This window comes from Podarcis tiliguerta, assembly GCF_965153285.1.
Source record: "Podarcis tiliguerta genome assembly, chromosome: 7".
NCBI classification, from domain to species: Eukaryota; Metazoa; Chordata; class Lepidosauria; order Squamata; family Lacertidae; genus Podarcis; species Podarcis tiliguerta.
The window spans coordinates 26,448,368-26,471,880 of record NC_139540.1 but is presented as its reverse complement, the minus strand read 5'-3'; the positions used below and the strand labels follow the sequence as shown (position 1 = coordinate 26,471,880).

General features: G+C 41.0%; 1 protein-coding gene across 1 annotated transcript in view; it reads left to right on the top strand.

Moving 5' to 3' along the window:
• Nucleotides 1–23,401, top strand: part of NECAB1 (N-terminal EF-hand calcium binding protein 1) — a 40,093-nt gene extending 16,692 nt beyond the window's left edge. The window contains exons 4-13 of the mRNA XM_083451298.1: nt 5,069–5,094; nt 6,145–6,242; nt 13,265–13,401; nt 15,459–15,571; nt 17,724–17,800; nt 18,529–18,582; nt 19,029–19,141; nt 20,290–20,364; nt 21,060–21,151; nt 22,822–23,401. Coding sequence (XP_083307424.1) covers nt 5,069–5,094; nt 6,145–6,242; nt 13,265–13,401; nt 15,459–15,571; nt 17,724–17,800; nt 18,529–18,582; nt 19,029–19,141; nt 20,290–20,364; nt 21,060–21,151; nt 22,822–22,850 — 814 coding nt within the window. The 3' untranslated portion in view covers nt 22,851–23,401. The remainder of the gene's footprint in view (nt 1–5,068; nt 5,095–6,144; nt 6,243–13,264; nt 13,402–15,458; nt 15,572–17,723; nt 17,801–18,528; nt 18,583–19,028; nt 19,142–20,289; nt 20,365–21,059; nt 21,152–22,821) is intronic.
• Nucleotides 23,402–23,513: the final 112 nt, after the last annotated feature.

Below are 23,513 nucleotides of genomic sequence, written 5' to 3'. Positions count from 1 at the left end.
TAATTTATGGACCTAATAGGTGTCGAAAGCCATTTGCACATAACAAATAGGAGCCTGCACAACACAAAACACTGTTGCTGTGTGTAGATTTTATTTTATTTGTTTTTTATCTTATATTTTGGAAATGTACATCCAGTTTTTTCCCCTTTAATTTTTTTGGGGGCCCCCAAGAGACTGGGCCCCTAAGCTATAGCTTCTTTAGCTTATATGTGAATCCGGCACTGCCCATATGCCCCAATATGTGTTCATTTAGCACACCTAGCATGCCTGTAAACTGTTAGAGGAGGAGGCTGGATGCCTCTGGCAGAACGTGCCAGGTGGCCTCAGGCATGCATTAAGTTGTAAGAGCTCCCCAAGGCCTGTTTAATAGCCTTTCAGCTAGTTCTAGAGGTAATGTTAGGATCTTTGCAGATGAACCGTTCACACTACATAAGATGCACAGTGTTTGCACATTAGTTGTGAGGTCAATTTTATTCCCCCAAGGCAGCGCTTCTGCTTTGAGGATCTTGGGTTTTCCCCAGACTCTGAGGGCAATGTGATAATAACTGTATGAGTCCTATTTTTTATTTATTTGTTAACAGCTTGTTGCCTAAATCCCCAGAAATGTTAAATCCAAAGCTTATCGTTGTTATTTTCCTGTTGTGTTGGCTTAAGTGCTCATTAGGATAACAGGCAGGAGAATACTAGGGTTCTAAAGATAGATAAAGAAAGGAGGACTTGTTCTATAATGTTACGTTTCCATTGTTGTTTTTTTAAACCGTAACCAGCCAGTCAGCCTGATGATAGGCTGCTACTTCTCCTGCTTTGCTGCAAACAGCATCATCTTATAAACGGCAGCAGTAAATCCATAGTTGGCTCCAGCTCCCTGGAATTTGTTACAAGCAAATGCATTCAGTTCATAGTATCTCCATTAAAAAGTTTAATGTGTATGTCTTAAAAGGAGTGACATGAGCCATAGTCTTCACATTGTGTTGTCACTGCCCAAAGAGCAAATTACGAAAGGCATATCCAGATGTCTTGAGACTAGTTTCCAGGTGGATAAAATTGCATAATTCTTAATTCCAGCATCTTCCATAGAGCAAGGCATCCTTCAGCGTGCTGGGGGGGGGGGGATTCATGAGGTCCATAATTTAGGAGAGGCGGCATAGATCCTCCAGGCAAAGCATGTGCTCAAGTGGACAGATTTTAAGATGTGTTCCGGAAGAGTTGTGATTGACAAGAGTGAAGCCAGCATCAAATCAGTTTGGGTTTGGGGAGGTTCCAGGTCCAGCATAGTGCTTGAATAGCTCAGTTAGTACAACATGAGAATCTTAATCTCAGGGTCATGTGTTTCAGCCCCACATTGCGCTGGACTATATCCAATCTTTATAGAGCACCAATTCTGACTTGTTTGAAGAGACGTTAAGACAAATTATCATTCATCTTGATTTGCTGGTGCGGTGTTTACACAGCTTCCCATTAATCATTGGTTCATCTCACACTTTTCAGTATGTTTCCCAATCACTTTCCTAACAGCAACAAAACCACTAAAAAGAAAAGTAAAGTCTATTTGTTGTAAGAGTGCTTTAATCGCATAACCTAGAGTTCCAATTTGTGCTTGAATTTCCCCTGCAAAATACTGACAATCTGGAAGCAACCTCACTCCTCCCCAGGGACATTTCATATGCCTCCTCAGTAACCTAGGTCAAACATTTCCTAAAGCAGGAATATCATTTCTGTCGGTCTCTGGAAATTTATTCCCCTTTTGGTCAAGCATATTCACCCACACCTACTTTCTCCAAGTTACTTGCCATTTGTTTCAGAGGTCCTGCTGTAGGGGTGGTCTGCTGTCACATTGGCTTGTTAGGAAGGACTGAACTATAAATTTGGGTGCTTCATGTGGGCACATTTTTAGGCTGTCAGTATTTTCTAAAACACCGGAATAATTGTCATTTAAATCGTTTTGAACTTAGACTTATGTTGAGAAAGCGTTCTTCTAACAGTTAATAGATAGCGAGAGTGCAGTTTGAAAAACCTCATTACAGAAGCAAATGTTCTTGCTCCTGCGCCTGCCTAGGAATTGTTTTAATAATGGGATCCTCAGGGAAATGGTGTCAGGGAAAAAGACGGGAGCATTCAGCAATGCTACAAAATGAGGAGATGCCAAAAACTTGTAAAAAAAGAAGAAAATGTTGCATTCTCATTCCTGAAGTCTCAGGAATATCATTGTGCAGTAGCTGATTGAAATATGGCAGCTGACAATCATTCTTGGTTTTCTCCACTCCTCTATTCCTCACTGCCACACTTCTGTTGGTAGACTGAGGATCAGGAGATATCCTCACAGCTTGAAACCCTGGAGCCTAGAACAAGCCAATGGCTACAGAAGAACGTTCTGGACCTTTAACTGGCCTGATAACAGCATGAATGGGCTGAGGCCTCTAATCAATTAACACCTAGCTCAAGCCATAAATATAGGGCAGTTGCTCCAGGTCACTGCTGAGGCAACTTGTATGATCTGCCTCAGCTGCAGGATCACTAACCATGGTACTGAAACCCATAAATTGGTCCATCTCCAAGGTTCCCTGTCAACTTGGAAAGCCAGGAACTACTGATTTCCCCTTTGCTTGAGCTATCACATATCTGTGTGGTGGGGATCAGGACAAACATAGCAAAGCATGGAGAGGAAAGCAGGGCTGTTGCTGACCCTGCTTGCAGTGTTGACATACTCACATTAAGCATAGCATCTTCAGGAGGTACTATGCTCCTGATGTTCCGTGATTGTGCAAGCGAGTCTGTCCCAGACAAAAACGAAAGCAGAATAGAACAAAGGACTGAGACTCTTGGATGTGACGCAGTCTCTCTCTGCCCCACAGTAGGCAGGACGCACACCTTGAGCTGTTTAACCCTGTAAGCTCAGGTTCTCCTCACACTTTCCACATACAGCTGTATGTTGAATGCAAATAGGACACAGGCAAGGGCACACTGATGTGTTTAATATTTGGTGTATAATTGGGGGTGGGGACAAGTGAATTTGTCTTAGTAGAAGAATTATTGATTCATAGGTACCATATTAATACGTATGCATATATCACATGCTCTATTTTTACATTTATAAACTAAGGGGGTGGGGGTGAGATGGTGGGGGTGAGATGGGTGAGATGGGGGTGAAAATGTGTCCATGCAAGGGCCCCTTGAAGCTGCATAGCGTTCCAACTCCTACTCAAAACAAATACACTTACTTGGAAGTAAGAAGGAGATCTTTATTCAGCAAGTATCAGTATAGGCTCGCCAGCGGACATGATGCTCAGGAGTCAGTTTGGGAGCAGGGGAAGAGGTTTAGAACTAGCTGGAAATGACAAGGATGTCCCAACAAGTTTCCCTGCTCCTCCTGCCAAGATCTAAAGATGAGGCTTGGCATGCTCACTCTCTCACTTTGCAGGAAGGCTGAGATAGCAAGTGCATGCTGTGTTGGGGCAGGGGGGGCTGCTCTTATCTGTGAAGGCGGCCCCTGCTTCTTGGTGACAATGCCCTCATGTGTAGTCACTGCTGCTTCCTCTTTGGCCTTCCTCTGCTTCCAGTGAAACTCTCTTCTCCGCAGGAAGGTCAGAGGGAAAGACAGCGTCCCTGCTCCCCCTTCTGAAGTGATTGGAGTTGGGACAGAAAGAGGAGAGATGCCTTCTCTTCCTCCTACCCAGGTTCCCACCATTTAGTCCCCATTTCTTCCTCTTCCTCCTCCAGGGCCTGCCAAGTCTTATACCGACAGGGCCCAACAAAATCTGGTGCTCAGTCTACAAGTTTATAATACCCCACAACTCAATAATCCGTGTTCAACAGTTTGCCCTTTATGCTCCTCACGACAGCATCTTGTGAGTTGCTGACGGCTCTTATAAGCACCATTCAGAGAGTTGAATAAACTGATCTGGTGCCTGTGTTCCCAGCTGCACAGCCATTCTCTGACTTGAATAATTCTCCTACGCAAGGAAGCAAATTGTGTTCCAGGTTTGTGGATGGATCTGTTGAGGGAAACGATGACAATCATTGTCATCGTGATTTGTTATTCACAACTGCTCCATTCTGCAGTGAATTTCATTTCGTGCATTTGTTATGAAGGCACGGAGAACAACTGAGCTACATCTCAATACAAGCACCCAATTGGAGAGAACAAACTTACGGGTCAGACAATGCAACTTCCATGCAGAATGGAATCTTTGCACCTCCAAATGGCAGGAATTAAGTACTGGCTCAGGAAAAATTCCCATCCTCCACTTAAAAACCATTCATGATATTTATACTTGATGCTCTGATGTGTGCACTGGCTCACTGAACTTTTCCAGGCAACAAGGCGGGTTACAGCTTAGGAAATACGATACACGTGCCAGCAAAGTGCAGAGTGTTAAATAACTTCTGGATGACCTTGCTATTGCATGGAACATCTCAGAAATGGTGAGCTTTCCATTAGCCTTGCCATAGTGGTCCATACAGTGGTAGTCTCCCAATTGGACTACTGTCATGCACTGTTTGTGGAGCTACCCTTGTGCCTGGAAGTGGTAGCTGCTTAGGATGCAAAGTGGGACACCCAGCTTTACACCTATTATGCTAACGTTGAAAGATCTGCGTTGGCTGCCTATTAGTTACCAAGCCAAGTTCAGGGTTTTGTGGTTAACGTTTAAGGCCTGTAGAACTTGGGGCCACCTTCCCCTGTTCGGACCAAGCCAATTTTTAAGATATCCCAAGGAGACAACATGGAAGGAGACCTCGCCCTCTGGAATGCCCTCCCGTAGGTAGTTCAAGGGAATACAATAATGACCAAGCTCTCATTGACTTGTAATTTTTTTATTTTATTTTATTGGCACAGTTTTGTTTGTGATATCCTGTTTTCTTCCAATCAAATTTTTATGAAAGGTTTTGCTTGGGTTTTTTGTTTTTTTTTTTTTAATTGTTCAAGTAAACTACTTACGAAATGGTATAAAATGTTCATATAAATAAATAAATGTAGCCTTCAGGGTGGTTGGGCTTAACATTTAAACAGCAACAGGACGCACACAATAGCAATTACAGCACTCATTTTATGATGTTGTTCTTTTTACAGCAACCTTGACACAGAAGAACTTTTTGGTAAGTTAATTTTTACTCCCAAACCCTTCCGTTCTGGATGTGTCATGGACAGGTGGAGCTAAACAAAAGAGCTCTGTAGCCAAAAGTGGCTCCTTTTTAATCACACCAGCTAATTATGTAAAATGCAGCTGTGCAGAACTCCTAGGGAAGGTAATCAATAAACCATTACCACTAATGAGACTAGATAAATGGGCAGAATTACATGCCCCTCTTGTATGTCTTTTATTCCAAATTTCTTCTCCCCCTCTCTAGGATATTAACTTAAAATGTATCCCGCTTTTGCTTTGGGTGGGGGGAATAAGGCAAATGCTGTCTTTTAAGTGATCCTGCCCCTTTTCTCCAATCTCCCCACTCCCCCAACACTGGATTGTTTAATGTGTAGATTCCCCCCCCCCCAAATCTTTTGAGGGAGAGACTCCCTAGGGAAGCTGTCTGTGATTTCCTATGCTTTGTGAGTCTCCTTACATCTTGCTTTGAGAGTTGATAAAAAGGCGAGGGTCATGTGATATTGTGTGAGGTATTTCAGACGCCTTACAAGAAGCCCTAGAATGATGTTTACCCCTTGATTATTTCCTTTTGTCACAGTTTCTGAATTACGTGTGTGTGTAATGTATCTACACAAAGAGAGTTCTATAGTACCATCTCAAGAGCCACTTGCTAGGGCTGGTGTTAGCACCTGACATTCTTACTCAAGGAGGTTCATGTCCTTTCTTTACATTTTTGCCCATTTTTGGTGCTGCTTTCCTTTTCATGTCCCCTTTACTTCAACAATCTATTGTACCTTTGCTTGTGCAAGCTCCTGATTGCGTACATAGAAGTTAGAATACAGCACAGCTTAGCCAGAAGCTGTACCATGTGTCATAAAGCATCAGGCTCTTATCAAACTAACCCCCCATTCTAATGGGAAGGAGCCTTCTACCGGAGTTTAGATCCTTATGCTTCTTGTTCTCTCTATAGATGTATTTGATTCCTAATATATATATATATATATATGAATAATTCCTTGATCTTTCCTCCTTTGCTTGAGCTGTGAATTTCTGTTTCTTTTAGAATATTTTTCCCAACACTTGGGAGAGTATGAAAATGTGCTGTCTGCTTTGGAAGACCTCAATCTATCCATACTGAAGGCAATGGACTCCACAAAGAAAGTAGGAGGAAGTTTTATTCCTGTTCTTCTGTAACACTTAGGATCTGTCTGTCTGTCTATCTTTCTATCTGTCTGTCTGTCTATCTATCTATCTATCTATCTATCTATCTATCTATCACCCACACTTTCATATTACAGTGGAACTTTGGTTCTCTAACGGCTTAGTTGACAAACAAATCGGAAGTAAGTGTTCCGCTTTTCAAATGTTTTTCGGAAGCTGAACATCCGATGTGGCTTCTGCTTGAGTGCAGGATGCTCCTGCAGCCAATCAGAAGCTGTGCCTTGGTTTTTGAACATTTCAGGAGTCGAACAGACTTCCGGAATAGATTAAGTTCGAGAACCAAGGTACCACTGTATTATAATAAGGTTGTGTACAACATGCAAGATTATAATATCAGTTTAAAACATCAGTAATTACTGGTTGGTTAAAAAGAACAAAATCAAATTGCCCAGGCCTGTCTAAACAACACAGTTTTCAGAACCTTCTGATCGGCAAGCCCAAGAGGCTCAGTGGTTTAGACCACAGCACCACCCGCAAAAGTTCCTACCTTCAATCCATGACATTCCCAGAATGGGGCTGGGAAAGACCCTTGTCTGAGACCTACTGCCAGTCTGTGCACCAGACACTCTGGAACTAGATAGACCACTGGTCTGACTCTGTATCAAGCAATTCCCTATGTCCCTGTTATTGACTGCCTAGGTCAAGCAATTTGAATGTTGAGAAGCAGGACCCAATCGCCCCTAGGTCTTTAGCGATGCAACACACCTACACCCAGCATCTTGCAAGATCCAACATGGTGCACACTTTTCCGGGCGATCGGCTCACTGTTTCCCAAGAGTGCCCTGGAAACAAATGTAGATTTTGTTGTGCAGCAGCAGACTTCAGCAGTGCAACTTAGAGGCAGATCAACAAAGAATTTTAGATCTCTTCCTTCGGAAAACAAGACTCTCCAAAGCCGTAGAGGCCTTGGTCAGTTGGTGTTTTTTACTTGAGGAGAATTTCTGAACTGGGTCCCTGGATAAATCATTCATCTTTGGTATCCAGGGTAACCAAGTACGTTGTGAGGGGGTTTGAGAGAATGAATGGACAAACTGTGGTCAGTGAACACCAGGTCAGTATTGGTTGAAAACAGCAAAAACCTGAAGTCACGTAGGGAATAAAACTGCCATTGCCTTGTTCAAAGAGCTCTGCCCCCCCCCCCATAGTAATAAAACAATGTATATCCTTTTATATCACTTATTGATTTTATTAGTTATAACATCACTGAGTGTGTTGCCATACCTGCAGCCATACCTGGGTTTAAATGTCTGCAAAGGAAATCCTGCTATCTGCTCCCTGAGCAATTAAGAACCTTAGAAGATCCAGTTTCTTAATCGAGTAGGGATCCTAGTTGTTCATGTTATGTCACCGGGAGAAAGAACAAGAAATAGTAATGCGTGGATTAAAAATGCCTTTAAGTCTACCCTTTGTCCCCACCCCCCTTTTATTTTTGAAGGATGGGACTTAAATACAAAAGATACCCTTACAAAAACATGTTTGGCTGATGCCTTGTTGTTGTGTCACTGAGGCAGAACAGGCAAAATGCAGGGAGTGAAAGCCCTGTGTATTTATAGTGGAGTGTCTGGGGAGAGGAAGAAATGGGAAGAAATGTGGCATATAAATCCCATTACTTCGCTCCTGGAGATGAGCTGCTATGAGTCACTTCTGCTGCAAAATAGGACTGTGACCAGATTAACAATTGGTTTGGGGAAGGTTTTCCTTGCATCTGTCAGGTTACAATTTGCCTGATCAAAGTGGAAATCGGAAGAACTGTTTTTAGCTATCTTTCTGTCTAACTTACCAAAACTGAAAGTATTTATATTTATCATTATCATCATCATCATTATTATTATTTACCCTTCCTTTGCTGTAAGATCCCAGGGCAGGTGCCAACAATTAAAACACAATGCTCAACACTGTTAAAAACACAAACACAGAAATTAGGTGGGTCCTAAAAATATAGGGCTGCCCTACGTCCGGATTCTCCTGGGATTTCAAAGGCGGAATTGATGTGCGGGGAGAATTTCCGAAATGTGGCGCTTTGTCTTAGGCAAGTCAACTGAAAAAATTGTGGGTTTTTTTTTGGCATTTTTGAAAAACAAGCTTAACAATTTCATTATTTCATTATTTCTTGCTTTATTTATTTTATTTATTTGGTTTTCAGATTAAAGTTTCACAATTACATATCCAACATACAACATAAAAACAAGATTCCAAAGAATCTCCTGGACTTCCCTCCTCCCTTTGGTGGCTCCTATTGTTAATCATTTCCTCCTGCATCTTTTATGATAATCCAAATCTTTTACATCTCCATTATGTCCAAAATTCACCATTTAACTACATTAAAGCTCAACAATTTGGTTTTTTACTTTTTGAAATACAGCAGCCCTAAAAAATAAATAAAGAGATGCCAGAATGCTGAGCAAGCAGAATGAAGGAAGCTACTCCTGTTTCTTAACCTTTTGCTATTATTGGAATGTGGTGCTGTTCCTTGTTTTGCGGGCAGCTATTCACATCAAACATTTTACTGTTTTGAGAACCAGCAACAGCATCAGAACAGCTGAGGTAGGCTGAGAACTGTTTCCATCCTCTCGTCACCACTCCGGCCCCTTTTGCAGTTTGGAAAGAGCAGGCAGCAACCAGGAACCACACCTGACACCTGTGACTTAGTGGAAAAGGACCCCCCCCTTTCCCATAACTATAATTGGGAGCAAGTTTTTCTTGGCAGCCATTTTCAGTATTTGGTTGTAAACTAAGGAAATCAGATGGGAGGAGGCTTTAGTGAGTAGGGAAAACTTCATTATTTACTGGTGATGTAATGGTTTTCCTGTAAACTATTTTGTGTGGCTTACCTGAAAAATGGAATGTTATTTGTTTGTTTGTTATGGCAAAAAGGAAACTGAATGAGACCATTGGCTATATGTCTCCATACTGCCTACTGCACCTGATATGGCTCCTCAGATGAAAGTCTCTCGAAACCTTGAGATTCATTTTTAAAGAAAACAAAATGGAGAAGCCAGGGTTGAACCACTGGGCATCTGTATGCCAAGAACGATTGGGGACAGACAAATCTGTTACATTTTTTGTTTTGTCATTTCCCCCTAGTGGTAAAATTCATTTCTCTGCTTCTCCATGGCAATTTGTGGAAACCCCCCCCCCTTTTAAATCCACATTAAAATCTGCCAGCATTTTAGTGCATTTTTTCCCTAATAAGCACACTTTGGTATGTAGTTTTGGGGGGGGGGGAAATACACATTTTTGCAAGCAATCTCTCCTAATTCAATGCTTTTCTGTATGTCATTTTCATGCATATCTTCATTTTTGTGTACACCATTCCCCTAATATATGTGTTTTTGTCACATTGGCTGGGCAACTGCATCACAAAATTTGGAAAACTCTGAATTTCAAATGATAGCTGTGTTTCCGTTCCTGTATTGGTTTGAGATGTGCAAATTAGGTAGTTTCCCATTAGAATCCACCCGCTGCACACACAGACAGGGAAGAATATTATGTATGCTTTCCCAAAAAACATTTAGAAAATTAAAATATAGTAATTTTATTGCAGCAGTTTGAAACTGTGCAGGCTATAGAGTTGCACTGTGCTTCTATTTAATTAAAAGCACGATGGACCCTTAAGGTCAGAGGAACGAGACTAAGTTGGGCAGCTGGAGCAAAGGACTGGAGCTGTCAGGAATGCAATCTAGAGCTGTGAACATTTCTTCTTGCGATGTTATTTCCCCCCCACACACAAGAGACAAGAACTCCTGGGGTTCGCTTTCATTTCTTGCCTGCATTTTATGACACTAGACATAAGAGAAGCCAAGAGAAGTTGGTGCTTTAATCTTGCAACTAGCAAGAGGAAAGCTTTTTTATTATTGTTTACTTTAAAACACCAAAAAGAAAAAAACAAATATCCATCAACTCAAAACATAGCAAGAGGAAAGCTTGTGTGAATAGTCAGAACTCTCAGAATGATGATCTCACCCACATGAATCGATATAGGCAATTGCACAGGCTATCTTTCAATATAAGAATTATTCTTACGCACCCCATCAGTAAAAATCAGATCATGTCTTCTACCACCTCTTGTGCTTATGAGTAGGTAAACGAGCCTCTCTGAAGGAATAATGCAATTATATGCATCTTTACTAGACAGTCGTAGAAAAAAGAAGTCCTGTAATCATTTGCTCCTCGGTTCTCAATCCCTCTGCTGATTTCATAATATTTCCTTTATTTACAAATATACACGCAGAGTATAGTGGAAGCCTCAGCATTCCTTGTGTGCCACTATGAGAACTCCAACCATCAACTGACTGACGGTTTTTGCGAAGTGCTGTACCCATAGATTTGCAGGTCTGCCAATCACCTGGTCGGGGGTGCCTGCAAACCCTTTTTGCCTCTTTTCCTGCCCTTCGAGGGGTACGGTGGCACCGAGACCTAAATAATGCACCCCCCTGCAGTTAGTTAGCACAGCCTTTGCCAAACTGGTGCCCTTCAAATATTTTGGGTTACAACTCGCATCATTCCCAACCAGTAGTGGGGGAATACATTTCATTGTACACAGGTTGTACATTGACAATAAAGGTATTATTATTATTATTATTGTAATACATCGGGAGGGTATCCCAAGCTAGTGAAAGCTAACCTAGCATATCCCCAAACTACTCATCTGAATTCTTGTTGCAGGTTAGACACCTGTAATGTTTTATAGATTTGAACATCCTTTGATCATGCGTCACTGAAGCCTCTTTTATGTCACCAAACCGCTCGCAGGCGAGGCAGATCTTCCGAGAACCCCTTTGCCAATATTTTGTCCATTTGTCAACAAAGGATACTGCTCTTCAAAGGCAGCCATTTTGGGTATCTGCCAGAGAATATGAATTTCAATTCCCATTACGGCAACATTACTGTGGATGGTCCTGGCGTGGTGTCACAAAGAATCAAAGCTTCCAGCGATGGCATTAGCCCTGCTGGATACTATAGCAGCTTTAATCCAATTAGAGGAGCCATGTCGAACGATTTAGGGGGAGGTGGAAAGTCGCCTTGCTGGTACAAACGCGTTCTGTCACTTTTGAGAGGCCACCGCAAATGTTTTTCACGCGGAGCTGGTGCCAGCTTCAGAGCGGCGCCAAAGGGAGTCACAGACAATCTGTCCTGCCAGGCTTCCCCGCACCCTTTAGCTTTAGAAGTAGCAGCTATTATGAATTGTGATATCGCCGGCTTGATTAATGTTGCTGGCAACTTTAATGTCTTCAGGTGCATAATTAGCATGGTGGGGGGGGTACATGGGACGGCTTCACAGCTGAGATTTCAATAACCGTTTGATGTCCTAGCGGGAACAGCATGTGTTTCTGTCTTAGGATGCTATTTTCAAGTAGGATTCAGTCACATGCAGGGCAATTCAGGTTGCACAGTTAGAGTTCATTGGGAGCTCCTGCACAACAGATGAATTCTGTATTCTAATGGCAGTGTATTCTATAGTTTAAATGCTTCCCTTTGTGTTTAAATCTTTAACCCACAACTACAGCTGTGCTGCTGCATCTTGTTCCTTCAGACCATGCCTTGGGACTCTATTTCCTTTAGTGAAATCCTTGGCATTTACAGTTGTCCATGTACTTCTAAATTATCTCATACCTGTGGTATGTGAATTAATGGCAGGACAAAAGTGGATTTTGCATGCCCTGAGGCTTATACTTTCATATTTTTTGCATCCCCAGGAGGCTTACACTTCAAGCCTGAGAGGATATAAACATCTATTATGCAATGGTCCAAGGCCCCTTCTGGCCTTGCTACACTTTGAACATATTTCTCATAAACACCAATTTCGTTTGATTATCAGGACATTTGGATGGCATGTATCAACTTTTATGTTTAAAATGAAATGGGTGCACTGACGATCATTGTATTATTAATGCGAGTTTGTTTCATTTCCTCTTTTTTGTTTTCCTTTCCTCTTTTTTTGTTTTGTTTTGTTACTCTTGCTATAAAAATAATTATAGTAAACAATATTGCCTCCCTCACCACTCCCAGCTATGATTTCTGACGCCTGTAGATTAATTGCTGGAGTGTGTTTGAGTGCCAAACTATGCATTATGTTAGAAGTGTATTTAATGTCTCAAGCATTTCCTCCAAAATAACAGGGGGAAATGATGGAGAAGGGGGAGAGTGAGAATCATGTGAGACTTAACCATGCTTGGTCCTGAGAAAACCACACACATTTGTAAAATGGCTATTCATCCCAGAAGGAAATCCTGCCAAGCAATTGGCAGAAATAGCAGTTTCCATCCAAGGGCAAATAGGAACTTTGGGGGCTAATTTTGGTCAGGATTACTTGGGGAGGGGAGGGGAGGGTTAACCTTCTCTCGCTGTATATTGCAGGCTGGAAGGCCAGCTGCCTGGTTGCCAGAAAGAAAAAGAAACTGGACAGCTTAGATGTTATCACACATTTAATGCATCACCTAGTTTTGCCCATAGATTAAAAGTTATCTGTAATTAGAGTTACCACCTCTCATGATGAATCATGCAGAGAGGCAACAGCAGCCTCCTAGGACAGCAGACCTTTCTCCTGCATGTTGGCATCGTTTTTGCTCCAAATACTCCTAGCATAGACAGGGCAGAATAATCCAGCTCAACCGGAAAGAGATTGAGTAGGGAACTGTAGAGATGCAGAAGGCAGCCTCCTGTGTAGGTGGGGATAGTTTGGGCTCACAAGACCTGCTAACAATTTAACTCAGGTATTCCTTGATCCGCAATAGAACTTCTGTCTCAGCAGTGTAGGAATTACTGCCCTGTGCTCCCCCCCCCTTTTTTTGGGGGGGGGGAAATACTATAGAAATTGCTTTAGAATCACATTATGAGCACATGCTGTCTTCTTATGAGACCACGGAATACAGACTGTGTGCAGCTGATGTTTAGGAGGAAAGCTGCAAAAGTGGGAAATATTACACTTTCCCTTTCTGCTAGTGTCTATTTCTCTTCTGTAGAATTATCAGGAGGCTTCCAAGTTGGAACAGTTTGTGACTCGCTTTTTGCTGAAAGAAACTGTGAATCAGCTACAGTCGCTCCACAATTCCCTGGAGTGTGCCATGGAAACCACAGAGGAACAAACCCGTCAAGATAAGTAAGATTTCAACCACTCCCCCACCCCTGTGGAAATGCATCAGGAATTGTTCCAGGCGGAGGTTGCAAATGAGTAATGCTATGTGCTCCTATTACCTTGCGATTGTAGAAACAAGTCCTGTGCTGAAAATATATCCCTTGTTTTCCCCCCAGCTAGTTTCCATCTAGGAATGAGAAAACAATTTTTGTTGCAAAATTACCAAAGCTTTGCTTAACTTACTTTTCAAGTGGTCAAGGCGTGTTTGTGAATGAACGTTTCCCTCCCCTCCCTTATTTTACAAATCATCTCAGTAGCAGTCAGCACTGGCAGCCTTCCTGGGTGCCCTTACATCAGGCTTCCTCATGATGTTTTTGGCCTACAACTCCCATGATCCCTAGCTAGCAAGACCAGTGGTCAGGGATGATGGGAATTGTAGTCTCAAAACATCTGGAGGACTGAGTTGAGGAAGCCTGCCTTACATCATTCATAACCCTGGGGAAGATGTGCTGTAATTTCTTCCATGAGGCTTTTTTAGATCAGGAAGTACAGGCAGCCAGGGAGGCTGCAAAGCACTAGAGAAATGTTTCGTGGATGGAAAAACATAATAGGCAAATTTAGACAAATTCATGGAGGAAAGGACTTTCAAATGCTACGAGCCATGATGGCTATGGCTCTGTCTCCACAGTCAGAGGCAGTAATGTTTTTGAATACCAGCCACTGTCAGTCTCACTACATTTCCTTCCAGTGAATGGTGATCCCATGGGGTGGTATTAAACTAGGTTTTACTCAGAGTAGACTCAGTTGACATTGATGGACCTATCATGTTTCCTCATTTCACTGGGTCGACTCTCAGTAAAACTGAGTTGAATTCCACCCAAGCAATGTTTTTTCAAGAGCAATTTTACCTACTGGGGAAGGTATGTGTTTGCATTTCCAGTGGGTCAGCTGCCACATCCAGAGCCTTGCAAGCTCGCAGCAGCCAGGGAAGGAGAGTGGCCACATTATTCTCTCTTATAAACTTTTCCTCCCATTGCAGCCAGTGGGTGAGAACTACCTACTCCAACTCTGGAGATGGAGTTGCTTTAGCATCTTTGGGGTGGGGGGAGCATGGCTTCCCTCGACATTTCCTTAGCTGTTTGCCATTACTTTTAGCCTGCTTTTCAGATAACTGTTGCCTCCCCAAGCAGCTCACATCAGTAAGAGAGAGAAAAACAGGCCCTGCTGTCAGACTTGCAAACTAAAGACAGAATACATAAAGGGAGTGGGTTGGGAAAGTTGAGTCCTTCAGGGCCTGAACAAAGTGCTAAACAGTTATGGAAAGTTAGGCTGAGCTTTCCTCGCTGTTCTTGCTTGAAGAGGAGTTGGTGGCTCGTTCCTTTGGCCAGTGGATTTCTGCAGTCCTCGTGGTTTCTGCAGTCCTAAGGCAAATGACTGCAAGAGCAGACAATACTTTCTGACAGAAGGAGGTAACAAGCTCCCTGCAGCCACTTCTTCTCTGAACAGTGAAGGACATGCCCCCATGGGGAACACCCCATTCCTGGCTTCACTGCTGTTGGAATAGCAATGGTGGGAGAGTTTTCCATGGCCACAGTGGCAAACCCTCTAGAGTTGGATCTTCTTCTCTGATGGCAGAGGAAGCTCTATGGAGTCATATTGCCCCTCAGCCACTGAAGCCATATGTCACCTCAGGAAAAAAGCAGCTTGCATCAGTTCAGAATTTGAGCTTTGGTATGAACCAGATGCACACCTTTACTGTAGGGATGTTTATTTCATTCTGACAGGTGAACGACTCCCCCTTTCTCCCCAAGGCCGTGCTGCTTTCCAGTTACCTGGATTGGCAGCCACCCCAAATCTTCCTTTCCCTAGATTTCGCTCAAGGTTATGTTCTAGGCTCTGTGGTGAATGCCAAATTCGTGACAGACCCTCTGCAGTCAGAATGTTTACATTCTGTGACTCGGCAGCTCCTAGTATGTGTGTTTGTATGTATGTGTGAAGAGGACTGGAAACATGCTCAGAATAGAGAGACAGTTTCATTAATCCAATTGATTTATGCATATATAAATGTATTTATTTGTAAGACAAAGGCCAGCAAAGCCAGAGGTGCTTGCAGTTAAGCAGCTGGGAAGACGTTCAAGTCGAAGACTCCAAAGGAACAGCAGTTTTTCTCCAGTCAGCCCTCTTTTTAACCAAGGTAACGTTATTTAAGAGAAGTGTCACATTTTTGCTTTCCTGTGCTTTACAAGTTGTAACCACCAAGAACAAGTCATATAAAGTAAAATAGCAAGTTTCATTTAAATTAATATGAAAATTAAATCCCCGTAAAAAGTAATTCTGCTAATTCTTATATTCCACCAAGTGTACAGTTGGGAGGGATAATGCAAAAAAGTCCAAGTGCTGATACAAGACATTTGGATGATGCATGTATGGGTGATGTGGGTGCTTTAAGGGATACATTTACAAAATGTTGAGATATACCGGTATGAATGGCCCTAAGTTGTCACTTCAGTTGGCCCTGACAAGTCTGGGTGTGAACTCCTGTCATATAGCGGACACGTGCAGTAGTTTGCATATACCACCCTAAACATTTATTTGCCAGTTGAACAAACTGTCTGTAAAAATACAGTGGAAACAGAAAAGCCAGAAGCTATCCAACATCAGAGAAAATATTAAATTGGAATATGGGGAACAGGTAAAATCAAAGCAGTATCAAAAGCAGGCCCTTCTTTTTGCATATACAATTAAGCAAGTGGAGAAAAACAAGCAACTTGTAGCCATAATTGAACAGTCTGTCCACCTCACTTAGATCTCTGTCTTGACCTGCAGTTCCCCATTTCTGTACTGGAGGTGTTACCAACTAATCTCACAGGGTTGTTGCAAGGGACAAAGGGCTTGAAAAACTTCCATGTTTTAAAAGGGCTGTAGAAATCACGCAGGTGATAAAAGTAAGAGCCCCCAAACTGGTTTTCAATGGATCTTTTGAAATGCAAACATATTTGAACACATGCAGAGTGCCTTCCTTTATGACCAACTTCAGTCTTGCCCTGGCACATCTAGGATTTGAGAAAACTGCTCTCGGATACGAGGGAACTCCTCTTAGCTCAAGGTAGGGTATTGAGGCATTTCAAAAACAGGTGTGCAAGATCAAGGGTCCCTGTTGCTGCTTGACAAAAGGCTGCCTTTGGACACTGATTTACCCCCTTTTTGTTTATAGAACAAGCTGTGTTCCTTCCTATATATGCTCAGTCAGGACAGAGCAATTTCTGTAGCTGTCCTTTGCACTCATCTAGTGCAACTGTTTTTATCATGAATCAAAAGAAGTCTGCTGTAGTGTGAAAGCTTCCCCTTCCAGAGCCAATAGCAGCTACCAGGGGAGGGGGTGTTAATTAGGACTGTGGCATAAAGGGTTAAAGCCATTCCCACATAACACAGTCCCAATTTTGACTGGATTCTCCTGTAGCTGCCATTTAAAAACAAACAAAATGCCAATAAACCCCATAAACCAGACAGGTATTTCCTTGTGCCAGGCTTTATCTACCACGAGCAATCTAAGGTCTCTATCTACCAGCCAACAATCTTACAAAGGGAAAAGAGATTTTACACATCACAGTGCCAGCAACATTTTGTCACCAGGAGCTGCCACAGGTGACACTGCTAATTTCAGTCAGAATTGTGTGCATAAGAAGGATCAGGATGGGGGCCATTTTTGCATATTGAAAAAGCCACTGGAAAAAGCCGCTCCAAGTTTGGAGTTATTTGCAGAGCATTCATTTTGAAGATGAATCACAGTCCTCCACGTTTTCTAAGAACTCTTCCCACCCTTCTGGCTACGTGCTTATCGGAAAATACTGCGTCTGCTGTGTGTCTTACTGTACTTTAAACATAAAGACAGCAAAGGCATTTTGTGTAAACCAAAGTATCGGTACTGTAAGAAGCTTGGGCAGCCATTTTTAAGCAGCCCATTTCTGCATGCGATCTTGTATATTTTACACCTTCTGAAGCTTTGCATCTCCACACAGTGTCCTGAATAACTCCTGAAGGATGTCACTTCTCTGACCCCGTAGGTTATGTCCTCAGAATTAATTATAAACTGGAGTAACCGTAAACTGCAGGGCAAGAAAGACTTAAGAATTTCTTAGCTGCATTTAGTAAGAAATGTTGAGTCATGTGGAATACTTATTTGTAGGAAAATGCTATCTATTATCCATGTTTGGAAGAACATCATCCAGGTTGAAAATTAACAGTACTTTGAATGGATGAAAACATGCACATCAAAACAAAGAGGTGAATAAAGAAAGCCAGTTTTCAACAGTGTTTTAAAACTCAATTATTTACGTCTCCTAAAGGCTGGCTGGAGGAAGACAACCAGTGGATGACCCAAATAAACAGACTCCAGAAACTGATTGACAGGCTAGAGCAGAAGGTGAGCGCAAGTTCCTTCATTAATCTGTAAAGAATACCCCTGTATCCTTACTGCATCGCACTCTCCTTCCCTCCCTGGCTGATAGCAGCAGAGCAGGTACAACATCCACTAAATGAGCTAAATAACCTACCTGGGTAGCCCTCTTTGCCACTGAAGGGCAAGGGTTGAAGTAGCATGTTGTAGGTCATATCACAAAAAACCCTCAGCTGGTGGGTGCTTGATGATGGGATGGAGGCAGAGAAGTGGGCCTTCTTCCCTACTCTCACCACCATGCAGCAGACACAGTTGGGAGCTCTCAATCATGTCTGGTCAGTTTGTACCGCATCTTTCCCTATCCCAGCCAGCACGGTATAGCAGTGGCAGTATCCATAACTAGTTTCCTATCTACCTCCAAAAAATTTCTTTCCTCGTTGCTGAAACGTGTTACTTGTTACATATATGAAGGCCAGTTTGAATCCATGCTAAGTATATAAAAGCAGTGGCACATCCCAATGGCAATAGGCAGGCGGCTACAAAATAGAAGTTGTTTCTTAGATCTATTTCCCAAGGCACACAGTTACTTTTCTGCTGTTCTCATATTCCAAAAACAGCTTAAGGTATGTTAAACTATAACGAAATTGGCCAATTGCCACGGTTCTGCTGCTTGTAAGCCAAAGTCAGAGGAAGACTGTGTGGATAGTTCATATCTGGTACTTTTGTTTGCATTTCTCCTCCCTCCTGTTGGCAAGGATCTAAAGCTTGAGCCACTGGAAGAAGAGGTATCTGAAGAAAACACTAAATCTGTAAGTATCACCCCCCCCCCCCGATTATTAATTGATGAGGATAATAGTTATCTCTGCATGGAGGCATAAAGCAAGTTTTGGATATTCTATTCTGGTTTAATTAACAAGGATTTGCAATCCTATGCATACTAATTTGGAAGTAAGTCCCACTGGCTTACTTATGAGTAAGGATGCAAAATTGTCTTACTGAGCATTCCAATAGGACCCTCATAAGTAACACGATTTATATTACATTTAGAGGGAAGATCCAGTTACATCATTGCTTTATTCAGCCTTCTTTTTTAAAAAAAAACTCCTTTGCATTATATTGCTTATTTTTATATATAAAAATATTTTTACATGCCGTATATTATTGTATGCAATCAACCCAGATGGCAAGATAAAAATGCTCTGATATCAGGAGTGCAATGCATTCACCAATAATATTGTCTTAATATTTTTGTCAGCACATAATGATAGTTCAACGTCAGATGTCAGTAATAGAAGAAGAACTGGAGCAATTCCGGTTTGCTCTGAAGCAGTATGTGGACACTGCCTCTGCTCAGGATGGATGCCTGCAGTGAGTACATTTGCTGCCCCCAGAGGATGAGAAAATTTAGAGGGCTGTAAGTTTCCGCTTAGAATTCCATCAGAAGTCATCAGGATGACAACTAGCGAAGGGGTTCTATAAGCACCCCTCACATTATGACCCGGCACCAGCCAAAGTTAGTAGCTCGAAACTCCCATTAATTTCAATGGAACTTAAATATCTGCTCCAAAAAAGAAGCCATACTTAACATAAAGCAAAATGGACTGCAAAACTAGATGTTTGCAACAAAACAAATAGTTTTGTGAGCAACAACAAATTACTCTTTAAAGAAAAAAGGTTAACATACAGTACTTGCAGTCACCTGTTGAATATAGCAAAAAGATAGTTGCTTTTTTCCTGGCACACTGTATTCCATATGTACATAGTGACACCTGCTGGTCTCTTTCTGATTTGACACAATTTGTGTCTTAATTTATACAGCTGAAAACAAGTAAAGCCTAAAGACTTTAGCTGGTTGTGTGACTTATTTTTGATTTAGTGTTTTTATTTCAAATTGTATTTTACCATTTATGTAAACATTGCAGAGAACTTGGATGGAAGGATATATACAAGTATAGTTGTAGGAATATATATCATTCCAGTACTGAAGATCTGCATACCATTCTAGCTGTGGGACAAACTGCATGACAGGAGGCTTTCCTGTACATATTTCTAGATGGATAACAAACCCCAAGTACAAACAGCTGCTGCTTGTGGGGTTCCCCTCCAAGATCTAGGTGCAAGAACGGCATCACTTCTTTATAAAGTTGAAATCCTACCAATCAGGATTTGTCTGTTTTTTGGAATGGGAGGGATTGGATTTAGTGTCCCACTCCTCTTTTCTTGCAAAAAAACTAACAGAATATCAGTTGAAGGTGAATAAAATGATCTGAAAATAAAACAAACCACAGTTTTTCAAGTCTGGGCATTACAGGGAACTCTGGTTCAGTTTAAGATAGGAAACAATTTTCGATCTCCTTGTGGCCACCGAAGAGGTTGTGAGTTTTTAAGTCCAAGGCAAGAGGCAGCTTCTTCTCAAAGTGAGAAGCCAGGGTTCTCATTACTTCTTAACCAAACTTATTACTTCTTCATACTGGCTTTGCTATCTACTTATCAAATTAATTCTGTTGTTTTATTAGTGTTTCTATTCAGAGGTTTTCTGGTGAATCTCGCTTCATCGTTTATGAATTCTGGGAGAACAATGCCTGGAACAGGTACACAAAATGCCATGTGTATATCTTATTATGGACAAAATTATAAATAGTTCAAAATATCAGCTATTTACAACTAATGTTACTAGAAACAAACCTGATTTTCCAGAACAAATATTTATCAGCATCACCTAGCTGGGGGCGGGACATGTTAAATACAAGTAGCATATTGCCCGATCGTTTCCTACGTATATTAATTGGCTGATCAGTTAGAATAGTCCAATTATTATACTTTTCTGCAGCATACCAAGTCTCCATTCCAAATGCATTGATCCTTCAGAACACTTGGATGGAAGTATTCATAAAATAAGCAAAAGCACATTAGGATGACATGAAATAGACTTGAAAAAGATAAACGTACTGATGTATTAAAGCCCTGAAGAGGTTTTCTAACAAAACATAGAAATGTTCCATAAAAAAACAGATATTCTGGTTCAATTCCCACTTTCTAGCGGCCACCAAATAAACATCTCAGGAACACACGGATCAGTGCTGGGTTTTTGATTGTGTAGGCTGTAAACTGGACTATTATTTATGGTTAGCTCAGTAGTACATTTTTATCTAACAATCTCATACTATATAATAAAGGCTTTGCAGATTTGTAAACCAAGAGGGCTCCCTATCCAATTTTATTTTAAATTGTGAATTGATATAGGAAGGAGAAAGAGTAAATGAAGTTATCACTCTTATTTCTATAGCCACCTGCAGATGAACTACAGCAAGACATTTCAAAGAAGTAATGTGGATTGCCTGGAAACTCCAGAACATATTACAACTATGCTAGTGCCTGGTAATCATCCTGTTAATAATTATCTGTATGAAAAAGTTCTCTCGCCCTCATTCTATCCCTTCTTCCCTCAACACCTATTTTCCATTCCAGAAGCAGAGAAGCATCTATATAGGGATTTCCCACTAATGACATCCTATGCATGTTTACTCATAAGTAGGACATTCAATGGAATTTGCTCCCAAGTAAGTGTACGTAGGGTTGCATAATTTCCCAGCTGTCAGTCCCATTGATCAGGGTGGAACATGCTTCTGAGTAACAGGTTACCTTTTTAAGCAGTGAAGTCATATGTATGACTGTTGTTATTATTATTATTATTATTATTATAATTTATTATTTATATACTGCCCATCTGACTGGGTTGCCTCAGTCACTCAAGGAAGCTTCCAACAAATTAAAACATAGACCAAATTTGACAAGCAGTATTTTATCTTCAATATAAATGACTTGATGGCATAATGTATGAATACCATTCAAATTGTCACTTGAATACAAGGTAGAATTATGCCTTCTATTCAAGGCATAAGTATAATGTGGGAGACCTGTGATTAGGGTTTCTCATTTTTAATAAATCCACAGAAAACCTTACTAGGAGCCATTGAGTATTAGTCCTACAGGAGGAAATATATATGGGAAAACATATATAGACTACCAGATATAGCTCTGAAATTAGTACCAACCAGGAATTTTGGTTGGAGTAAAATCTGTTTAAATGATAGGCCATTTTTCCTGCTCCTGCGATCTTAAAAGATTAACCCAAAAAAATTAAATGTAAAGCATTAGCCATGTTGAGCAGGATCAATTCCAACATTACATACACATTGTGGTAGGTGGAATACTACTTTTCTTATATGCATTTATTTGGGTTAGCGAGAATAGCATACATTAGTAGTGATGGGATGTTACGAGGGGGAACAACATTGACAGTGGGTTGTATCCAATGTTAGTCCTAATCAGAGTAGACCTTTTGAAACTGATAGAGTTGCCAATGGCTGTTCACTATTGGCATTTTTATCTTTAAGTGAAATGAATGCAAAAGAATAAATACTCCAAAGATTATGTAATGTCAGTCAAAATGTGACGGCACTATTCTATTCCATCTTTGGCATTCGGTATCCGACTGGGACCAAAGGTGGTAATTATTTAAGTGCTCTAAATAACAATACGTATTGGATTCCCCTTTACACTGCCTCATGTGTTCCCTTTTGTGATATAATAAGCAATATTAGAACCCTCCTGGTCTGAGGGCTCTGGGGACCTGGAAACTGTGTTTCAATTTAACAGTACGTGTATGTGATCATATGAGATAATAAAATTTCACCTGTTCTCTCCAGGTTCCATGGTAGAGATATCACTGTGTTTCACTGGTTAGCTGATAAAATTTCTGCTGCTACAGAAAGGTTGCCCAATTCTTTTTTCCTTTCGCCAATCAGAGCTTAGTTAACATGTACCTGATTTAGTGACAGTCCAGGTTTATTTTCATTTTGGTAGTTTGTTTTAGTTACAGCTTCTTATTCCATATGAAAAGCTCTGAATATTGCTGTGCTTTCATTTGTGCAAACTGTTAAATGGCTAGAATAAACTCATTCATTAAAAGCCAAAATAGCTAGTACAATTTAAGAAGTTGCTGAAATATTAGAATTGTCTAATCAGTATGAATACTTCCTTTTCAGCTTCCTGGTGGATCCTCAACAACAACTAGAAGCTTCGCTATAATTCCTATTAATGACATATGTTCTGCATTACATTAAAATATATATATTATAAAGCCTCTAAAATTAGCAGATAACATTCCTTCCATTTTTAAAAAGGGCCACATTGTACAAGTTATTTGTTGCTACTTTATGGAATTATATAATGGTATCTATTGATCTTAATTTGTTTCATATGGCTCTCTGTTTATGTTATTGTGCATAGTGCTTTTATTGTGTGTTTTAACTATCTGTAACTATTTGAGAAATCATTTCTGGACACAAAGCAGGATGTAGATTTAACATATATGCTTACATTGGACATTGATACCTTTTGCTTAATAACATGGTGTGCACTGAAGTCAGCCCAACATGGATACTAAGCTATTCTATATAACATACATGAACTAAATGGGAAGCAAGACTCCTGGATTGACACAAGTTTTTCATTTATATTAACAGCTCATATTTAGCTGCTGCTGCTACTCTGTTAAGCCAAGCTTACAATTTATTACTGAAAAATGGAAAGCTCCACTGTAAGCCCATGCACAGCCAAAAGATCTTCAAGAAAAACTTTGTCCATGGAAGAAAGTGCTATTCCATCTCTACACTCATAACACACACACACAAGGATTAGCTCAGTTTTAAAACCTGTTTGCAGCCTTCGGAAAAGA